This window comes from Oncorhynchus gorbuscha, unplaced genomic scaffold (assembly GCF_021184085.1).
Source record: "Oncorhynchus gorbuscha isolate QuinsamMale2020 ecotype Even-year unplaced genomic scaffold, OgorEven_v1.0 Un_scaffold_8350, whole genome shotgun sequence".
Classification (NCBI taxonomy): Eukaryota; Metazoa; Chordata; class Actinopteri; order Salmoniformes; family Salmonidae; genus Oncorhynchus; species Oncorhynchus gorbuscha.
The window spans coordinates 4,451-14,966 of NW_025751538.1; the positions used below are offsets into that span (position 1 = coordinate 4,451).

At 45.0% G+C, this 10,516-nt stretch overlaps 1 protein-coding gene across 1 annotated transcript; it reads left to right on the plus strand.

The window, feature by feature from the left end:
• Nucleotides 1-788: 788 nt before the first annotated feature.
• Nucleotides 789-5,374, plus strand: LOC124029947 (inositol hexakisphosphate kinase 1-like; the record flags this gene model as incomplete). Its single annotated transcript, XM_046341485.1, has 2 exons — nt 789-1,001; nt 5,100-5,374. Coding segments are annotated over exons 1-2 (478 nt in total), but the record flags the coding sequence as incomplete, so codon positions are not given.
• Nucleotides 5,375-10,516: the final 5,142 nt, after the last annotated feature.

Consider the following 10,516-nt stretch of genomic DNA (forward strand, 5'->3'; position numbering starts at 1 on the left):
GCTGTCACCTTGCTCTGTGGTGTCACTTTGCTCTGTGGTGTCACCTTGCTCTGTGCTGTCACCTTGCTCTGTGCTGTCACCTTGCTCTGTGATGTCACCTTGCTCTGTGATGTCACCTTGCTCTGTGATGTCACCTTGCTCTGTGCTGTCACCTTGCTCTGTGCTGTCACTTTGCTCTGTGGTGTCACCTTGCTCTGTGCTGTCACCTTGCTCTGTGCTGTCACCTTGCTCTGTGCTGTCACCTTGCTCTGTGATGTCACCTTGCTCTGTGATGTCACCTTGCTCTGTGATGTCACCTTGCTCTGTGATGTCACCTTGCTCTGTGCTGTCACCTTGCTCTGTGATGTCACCTTGCTCTGTGCTGTCACCTTGCTCTGTGCTGTCACCTTGCTCTGTGCTGTCACCTTGCTCTGTGATGTCACCTTGCTCTGTGATGTCACCTTGCTCTGTGATGTCACCTTGCTCTGTGATGTCACCTTGCTCTGTGATGTCATCTATGGTCTCCAATTGCTTTGAATTTGAATCAGTACATGGTAGACCCAATGACATAGAATGGCTGGTACAATTGTGCTTTGTCTTTGTCTGGTACCAACCTCCTCATACAACACTGAAACACCTTTTGAAATGACTCTGTTCCTCTTTCTCCTTCTCTCAGGGATGTGCTTCTTCCTGATTAATCAGGAAATCTTGCTTTTTCTGACATTTGTCCTCTGTTCGTTTCTGAAACGGATCTATCCCCTTTGCCAAAATCCTGTTATTGTTGTGCCGATCATATCCCTGCTGTTTGCTCCTCCAGGGATGGTGTTGGTATGTTTCGAGGGGGACATAGACGGCTACATCAACCTGATGGCGTACCCGTACGTGGAGAGCGAGGGCCTGGACCACGAGGACCTACCGGAGAGGGACCAACCCCGGAGGAAACACTCCCGACGGAGCCTCCTCCGCTCCACCTCCGAGATCAAAGAGGAGAGGCTACCACACGAGAGTGACAGCACTGAGAAGTGAGTAGAGCAGTGGGGATAGGGAATGGTGTGTGTCTACCTCTGAGATCAAGGAGGAGAGGCTACCACACGAGAGTGACAGCACTGAGAAGTGAGTAGAGCAGTGGGGATAGGGAATGGTGTGTGTCTACCTCCGAGATCAAGGAGGAGAGGCTACCACACGAGAGTGACAGCACTGAGAAGTGAGTAGAGCAGTGGGGATAGGGAATGGTGTGTGTCTACCTCTGAGATCAAGGAGGAGAGGCTACCACACGAGAGTGACAGCACTGAGAAGTGAGTAGAGCAGTGGGGATAGGGAATGGTGTGTGTCTACCTCTGAGATCAAGGAGGAGAGGCTACCACACGAGAGTGACAGCACTGAGAATTGAGTAGAGCAGTGGGGATAGGGAATGGTGTGTGTCTACCTCTGAGATCAAGGAGGAGAGGCTACCACACGAGAGTGACAGCACTGAGAATTGAGTAGAGCAGTGGGGATAGGGAATGGTGTGTGTCTACCTCTGAGATCAAGGAGGAGAGGCTACCACACGAGAGTGACAGCACTGAGAATTGAGTAGAGCAGTGGGGATAGTAGGGAATGGTGTGTTTCTACCAGAGAGACAAAAGACGACCGGCCCCGCACACCGGAGCTACAGTACTGAGAAATGAGTGAGAAGCCGTGTGTGTGTGTGTGTGTGTGTGTGTGTGTGTGTGTGTGTGTGTGTGTGTGTGTGTGTGTGTGTGTGTGTGTGTGTGTGTGTGTGTGTGTGTTTATGCAATAATCAATAACTCATTATCAAATCAAATGCTTCTTAAACAACAGGTGCTTACTAACAGTGAAGGGCTTACTAACAGGCCCTTTCCCAAAGAAAAATGAAGTAAGAAAGAGATAACACAAGATAATCCAAGATATAATAAAATACAAGATATAAATACACACTGAGTAGCGATAACTTGGGTACATGCAGTGGATTCAGACCCCTTCCCTTTTTTCCACATCTTGTTACTTTACAGCCTTATTCTACTTATTCTTATTCCTTATTCTTATTCTATTCTAGCCGTATGGATTAACTTGTATTTTTACCTCATCAATCATTTTGGTTTGTAACCCTGAAGAAAAAAAATGGCAAACTATAAGGCCCCGTTATAAATCATCTCTCTTTGACTAGTTTCAGACATGCGAGATGCACAGCACTTCAACTGGCAACGTTTTTTAATTAGATATAATAAAAATAAAAATAAATTGTTATATTACATGTTGTTTAAAAAAAATATATATATATTCTGTTTTGCTCTAAAAATTAGTTGTCTTGACTGTGATAAGGGCTCGGGAATTAAGAGCGTTATAAAATATAAGTGCCATTGCACAGGCATAGGCTTATCTACAAGCAAGCACCACTGTTGAGTTTACTGCCTTCTTGAAGATTGTGTTCTACGATATAATATAACCAGTTCATATTACGGTTTTAATAAGTTAATCTTAAATGGAAATTATTTTCTATTGACTGAATATATACTAGCCATTTCAGCATTTATAATTTGTTATCTGTAATGGTTATGATACTTTAGATATTGTTGTACACTGCTGGCCTATCGATATAAAGTGCACATATTTTTTTGGCAGTGCGGGCTGGGCCTTGTGTTCAAATTTTTTTTTTTCTCATTCTGAATTCTCGACAACCACAAAAAAATGTGACTACTCCAATAGTGAAAAATGTCAAATGCCTAACTATAACTTCAGACTCCCTTAACTACAGCTCGTGCGCAAACTCTGTTAACAAAGAGAGACACCTCTTCCCCCACCCCCATCTTATCTGACTTGTTAAAGTAGAAATTGTCTTCCAAATTGAGGTTAGTGATCGCTGTTCTGATCTCCAGAAGCTGTTTTCAGTCACAGGAAATGATAAGGGAGACGTTATGTACCAAAAAAGTTAAGATCAGTGTAAAAAACAACAACACACAAACTGGCAGAATTGGTAGCAGGTCTTTGGTAGAATCAGGTATTTTTTTGCCATTTAACTTGTTGACGCTACCCATCCTGGTAGCGGGATAATTGTCATCAGCAACCGCTGAATAGCATAGCGCCACAGTCAAGTAATATTACTAGAAAATATTAATATTCATGAAATCACAAGTGCAATATAGGAAAACACAGCGTAGCCTTTTGTTAATCCACCTGTCGTCTCAGATTTTGAAATTATGCTTGACAGCGAAAGCAATCCAAGCGTTTGTGTAAGTTTATCCATAGCATAGCATTATGTACACTAAGTAGCTTGGTCACAATAATCAGAAAAGCAATCAAAAAATAGTTTACCTTTGATGATCTTCGGATGTTTTCACTCACGAGACTCCCAGTTACACAACAAATGCTCCTTTTGTTCCATAAAGATTATTTTTACATCCAAAATACCTCCGTTTGTTTGTCGCGTTATGTTCAGAAATCCACAGGAAAGAGCGGTCACCACAACGCAGATATTCCAAATAGTTTCTATAATGTCCACAGAAACATGTCAAACGTTTTTATAATCAATCTTCAGGTAGTTTTTAAAATATATATTCGATAATATATCAACCGAGTGAGTGGCTTTTTCAATAACAGCGGGAGGAACAATGGCGGCTTTACTCAATTGCGCACAAACTCACTCTGAGAGCCCCCACCTATATCCACTTGCGCAATGTGATCGCTCATTTTTCTAAATAAAAGCCTGACACTATGTCTAAAGACTGTTGACACCTTAGGGAAGCCATAGAAAAAGGAATCTGGTTGATATCCCTTTAAATGGATGATAGGCATGCATAGGAACACAGAGGTTTGAAAATAAGAGCCACTTCCTGATAGGATTTTCCTCAGGCTTTCGCCTGCAATATCAGTTATGTTATACACACAGTTTTGGAAACTTTAGAGTGTTTTCTATCCTAGTCTGACAATTATATGCATATTCTAGTTTCTGGGGCTGAGAAATAGGCCGTTTCAAATTGGTACATTATTTTAGCCAAAAACAAAAATACTGCCCCCTACACTCAACAAGTTAAATCCTTGAGCGGGCCGCCTGAGTGTGTTATCGGGCCGCCTGAGAGTGTTATCGGGCCGCCTGAGGGTGTTATCGGGCCGCCTGAGGGTGTTATCGGGCCGCCTGAGGGTGTTATCGGGCCGCCTGAGGGTGTTATCGGGCCGCCTGAGGGTGTTATCGGGCCGCCTGAGTGTGTTATCGGGCCGCCTGAGGGTGTTATCGGGCCGCCTGAGAGTGTTATCGGGCCGCCTGAGAGTGTTATCGGGCCGCCTGAGAGTGTTATCGGGCCGCCTGAGAGTGTTATCGGGCCGCCTGAGTGTGTTATCGGGCCGCCTGAGTGTGTTATCGGGCCGCCTGAGTGTGTTATCGGGCCGCCTGAGTGTGTTATCGGGCCGCCTGAGTGTGTTATCGGGCCGCCTGAGTGTGTTATCGGGCCGCCTGAGAGTGTTATCGGCTAGTTGACCTGTGGTGCCCTGGCTGTGTTTGTTTTGGTGCCCTTGGTTAGTTTGTTGACCTTTTTAAAACAAGGGTTTCTGGGTAAACCCAGAAGGATTTAGAATGAAACTGTTTTGTATTAGTAGACCTTCCTTTGTGTTGTCCCAGAGAGGATTTACTCCGCCCGAGAATCACTCCACGTGACATAAGCAGACCGAGTGGGGATTTTTTTGTATGGAGGTCTATGAGAAAGTGTTGAATTATCTGAGGCTTATTTGATCGAATAGAATGTTTAGGCTGTTACAAATGTACTGATACAAGTGGATGCACGTGGCATTCCGTCGTCTTACTTCTGCCTTTTGTTCACATGCGTGTCTGCACTCTCATTGGCTAGAATGGTCCTACCTGATCTCGCCTTTTCCCGCCTGCCTTTCATCTTTGAGGACATATATTTCCATTGTTAGAGCGGTCTCTCGACTATCTTGTCAATATATTGTCCTCCCCGTCCAGTCTTCTGAAGAGTCCTCGTCCAGATCTCCAGATCCACAGTGACTTGTTGTGGTGCTCTAGTTAACTTTTTAGTCAACCTGTTAGTTAACCTGTTAGTTAACCTGTTTGTTAACCTGTGCCCTCTCTCCGCTGTTAACCCTGTTGTCCCTGTGTCCTCTCCCTCTAGTCTCCAGGAGCTGAAGAGTCCTCGTCTAGAGCTCCAGATCTACAGTGATATTCCCTTCCAGATGCTGGATAACAACAGCGACCTGGGCTCAGAGAAGATCAGCCACAACCCCTGGAGCCTCCGCTGTCACAGGCAACAGCTCAGCCGCATGAGATCAGAGTCCAAGGACAGGAAGCTCTACAGTATCCCTTTTCTCAGGTTGTTTTACCAACACGATAAGACAGGAGTCAGGAGTACTGCTGGAAGCTCGGTAGAATCACATACAGTCCTAATGGGTGAATGTGGATACAGGATACACTATCATTCTAGGGATCACCATCGAACTTCATGATGAGGAGTCTTGAAACTGACTGACCGAGTCAACCAATGAGGGAAAACATCAGTCTTCCGTGTACACAACCAGATAAATCGAAAAGGCCAAAAGGTATATTAACAGAGGGAAAGGTCAATCACCACCTTCCGGAGACACCTGAAACCCCACCTCTTTAAGGAATACCTAGGATAGGATAAGTAATCCTTCTCACCCCCCTTTAAGATTTAGATGCACTATTGTAAAGTGACTGTGGATGTCATAAGGTGAATGCACCAATTTGTAAGTCGCTGTGGATAAGAGCGTCTGCTAAATGACTTAAATGTAAATGTTAAATGGGAAAGAGTTGACCACGTTAAGTTATGAAACACTATCCATGATGAGGGACTGTTTCCCCTCATTGATTTAGTTATTTCAGTTCTCCAGTCACACGTAACCTAACCCGATGTAGAGGGAAGGTGACCGGAGCAACATAAACACCCTCAGATAGACATCGGTCAAGGTTAGTGTCACAACACTGCCATCATAACATGCACAACATGAACAACAGAGACCCCGAATGCTCTGAGGCTCTGACCTGTGGGGGGAAAAGAGGCAACGCTCCCGTCCCAAACGGAACCCTCCCTGTCTAGTGCACGACTTCAGATCTCTGGTCAAAAAAAGTAGTGCCCTATATATATATATATATATTTATTTTTTAACCTTTATTTAACTAGGCAAGTCAGTTAAGAACAAATTCTTATTTTCAATGACGGCCTGGGAACAGTGGGTTAACTGCCTGGTCAGGGGCAGAACGACAGATTTTGTACCTTGTCAGCTCAGGGATTTGAACTTGCAACCTTTCGGTTACGAGTCCAACGCTCTAACCACTAGGCTACGCTGCCGCTGTGTCGCCGACTCGCTTTCAGGAGCCAAGGCGTATGTCGCACGTCATTACTTCCCTGGAAAGGCATTTCAACGTTAACATTTATCATCAAAATGTGTTTTTGTCAGAAATGTCTTCTAGAACATGTTAAGTTTCATGTGCCTTAATAATGAACTCGTATTCCATCTGTAAAAAGTCAGCAACCTTCCCCGCTAGCCATGATTGGCTGAGATAATGAGTGGGCTGGACATGCAGAGAGATGAGTTTGGATTGGTCTGCCATGTATCATTGCTTCTGTCTATAACGTGAGCTGTTCAGTATGTGTTGACAGTCCTTGTCTAACCGCGCCATTTCTAAAAGATATAACGTTAGCCATCGAGAACTACATACGTTTTGCTACTTTTATCAACATTTACGCCCCGAATGTAGCAGGCGCTATCGACAAAAGATCAGTTGGAAAAACAGGTCCTGTCCTTTACTGTCAACGTAGTGCCAGGTTCTCCCTTTACTGTCAAAGTAGTGCCAGGTTCTCCCCTTTACTGTCAAAGTAGTGCCAGGTTCTCCCTTTACTGTCAAAGTAGTGCCATGTTCTCCCCTTTACTGTCAAAGTAGTGCCATGTTCTCCCCTTTACTGTCAAAGTAGTGCCATGTTCTCCCCTTTACTGTCAAAGTAGTGCCATGTTCTCCCCTTTACTGTCAAAGTAGTGCCATGTTCTCCCCTTTACTGTCAAAGTAGTGTCAGGTTCTGTCCTTTACTGTCAAAGTGTCAGGTTCTGTCCTTTACTGTCAACGTAGTGCCAGGTTCTCCCCCGACCGTATCAAGACAGACCACAGGAACCAAATATTATCAGAAGAAATGTTGTACTGCACATTCTCAGTGTTGGGAATGGAATGTGATGTCCTCGACTTGTGTCTGGTCTAAAGTAGTGCACAGTAGGGAATAGGGTGCCATTTTGGCCACAACCTTAGTCTCTGTCTCCAGTGGCCTAGGAGTGGGTGGTTGAGGCGTTTAGATCAAGTTCACTGTGTACCTGACAGTCTATCTCTACTGCATCCCAAATGGGACCCAATTTCCCAATGGTTCCTGGTCAAAAGTAGTGCACCCTATTCTCTATTGGTCCTGGTCTAAAGTAGTGCACCCTATTCCCTATTGGCCTTGGTCTAAAGTAGTGCACCCTATTCCCTATTGGCCCTGGTCAAAAGTAGTGCACCCTATTCCCTATTGGCCCTGGTCTAAAGTAGTGCACCCTATTCCCTATTGGCCCTGGTCTAAAGTAGTGTACCCTATTCCCTATTGGCCCTGGTCTAAAGTAGTGTACCCTATTCCCTATTGGCCCTGGTCTAATGTAGTGCACCCTATTCCCTATTGGCCCCGGTCTAAAGTAGTGTACTCTATTCCCTATTGGCCCCGGTCTAAAGTAGTGCACCCTATTCCCTATTGGCCCTGGTCTAAAGTAGTGCACCCTATTCCCTATTGGCCCTGGTCTAAAGTAGTGCACCCTATTCCCTATTGGCCCTGGTCTAAAGTAGTGTACCCTATTCCCTATTGGCCCTGGTCTAAAGTAGTGCACCCTATTCCCTATTGGCCCTGGTCTAAAGTAGTGTACCCTATTCCCTATTGGCCCTGGTCTAAAGTAGTGCACCCTATTCCCTATTGGCCCTGGTCTAAAGTAGTGCACTATGAGAGAGGGTGCCATTGCTGACTGTCTTTTTACTTTGTTTAAAGAAAGAAGAGGAGCAGGCGACCGGATACATTGCAGTAAACCTTTTTTCTAATTTGTTTGAAATGCTTAATAGACATGAGCCCCTCCCATGTTAAAGGAAAACACCGTCCCTCAGTCTGACACGTACAGCTGCAACGCAAGTAGAAACTACAGGGCAAGTAGCAACTACAGGGCAAGTAGAAACTACAGGGCAAGTAGCAACTACAGGGCAAGTAGAAACTACAGGGCAAGTAGAAACTATGGGGCAAGTAGAAACTACAGACGTCAAGGGCAGATTACAATTTCCACTGTGCTCACACATTCCTGCTCAGCGTTCTGCCCAGTGAGAGGAAAATTGGACATTTTACTGTGACTTGACTCCTACACTTGGGTTCAAAGCTAAGATTCTCAACTAATAATAATTAAATCTTCAATTGACATAATATAACTTAAAAGTATGCATTAATATACTTGGAAAAAAATAGAATGTAGACAAACAGTGCACTTCTCTAGCTTTCAAAATAAGTACATTAAAATGGCTGCATTGTGTCTTCAAAACAGTGCCCCCTGTCAGTCATCTAGGGTTCATACACTCAATTAGTCTCACCATACCATCTGTTTTGTAGATCCAGCTGCATGGGCCAATCATAATGACCTATAGAATTACCCCTAAAGATATGACTGTTGTTCAAAGAATGCTGGAAGGTTCTGGACCAGTACAAATTGGATTGAACTAGCAGATCCGAAGGAGTTTTATAGAGGTTTGGCTGCACAGCTGTGATATAAGAGAAAATAAACAGCAGCTGGGAGGGTGTTATAATGACTGTGTAGCATTACGATGGCCGGGTGTTATAATGACTGTATAGCATTAAGATGGCTGGGTGTTATAATGACTGTATAGCATTACGATGGCTGGGTGTTATAATGACTGTATAGCATTAAGATGGCTGGGTGTTATAATGACTGTATAGCATTAAGATGGCTGCGTGTTATCGACTGTGGTTGTTTCTCAACCACACTGCACACTGCCCTAACCCACCTGGACAAGAGGAATACCTATGTGAGAATGCTGTTCATCGACTACAGCTCGGCATTCAACACCATAGTACCCTCCAAGCTCGTCATCAAGCTCGAGACCCTGGGTCTCGACCCCGCCCTGTGCAACTGGGTACTGGACTTCCTGACGGGCCGCCCCCAGGTGGTGAGGGTAGGCAACAACATCTCCTCCCCGCTGATCCTCAACACGGGGCCCCACAAGGGTGCGTTCTGAGCCCTCTCCTGTACTCCCTGTTCACTCCACGACTGCGTGGCCACGCACGCTCCAACTCAATCAAGTTTATGGACGACACAACAGTGGTAGGCTTGATTACCAACAACGACGAGACGGCTTGGCAGGAGGAGGTGAGGGCCTCGGAGTGTGGGTGTCAGGAAAATAACCCACACTAACGTCAACAAAACAAGGGAGATGATTGTGGACTTCAGGAAACAGCAGAGGGAACACCCCTATCCAGCATCGATGGAACAGTAGTGAGAGGGCAGTAAGTTTTTAAGTTCTCGGCATACACATCTGGCAGACAAACTGAATTGGTCCACTCACACTGACAGCGCCGTGAAGAAGGCGCAGCAGCGCCTATTCAACCTCAGGAGGCTGAAAAATTTGGCTTGTCACCAAAAGCACTCACAAACTTCTACAGATGCACAATCGAGAGCATCCTGGCGGGCTGTATCACCGCCTGGTACGGCAACTGCTCCGCCCTCAACCGTAAGGCTCTCCAGAGGGTAGTGAGGACTGCACAACGCATCACCGGGGGCAAACTACCTGCCCTCCAGGACACCTACACCACCCGTTGTTACAGGAAGGCCATAAAGATCATCAAGGACATCAACCACCCGAACCACTGCCTGTTCACCCCGCTATCATCCAGAAGGCGAGGTCAGTACAGGTGCATCAAAGCTGGGACCGAGAGACTGAAAACAGCTTCTATCTCAAGGCCATCAGACTGTTAAATAGCCACCACTAACATTGAGTGGCTGCTGCCAACACACTGTCATTGACACTGACCCAACTCCAGCCATTTTAATAATGGGAATTGATGGAAATGATGTAAATATATCACTAGCCACTTTAAACAATGCTACCTTATATAATGTTACTTACCCTACATTATTCATCTCATATGCATATGTATATACTGTACTCTACAACATCGACTGCATCCTTATGTAACACATGTATCACTAGCCACTTTAACTATGCCACTTTGTTTACTTTGTCTACACACTCATCTCATATGTATATACTGTACTCGATACCATCTACTGTATGCTGCTCTGTACCATCACTCATTCATATATCCTTATGTACATGTTCCTTATCCCCTTACACTGTGTATAAGACAGTAGTTTTTTTTTGGAATTGTTAGTTAGATTACTTGTTGGTTATCACTGCATTGTCGGAACTAGAAGCACAAGCATTTCGCTACACTCGCATTAACATCTGCTAACCATGTGTATGTGACAAATAAAATTTGATTTGATT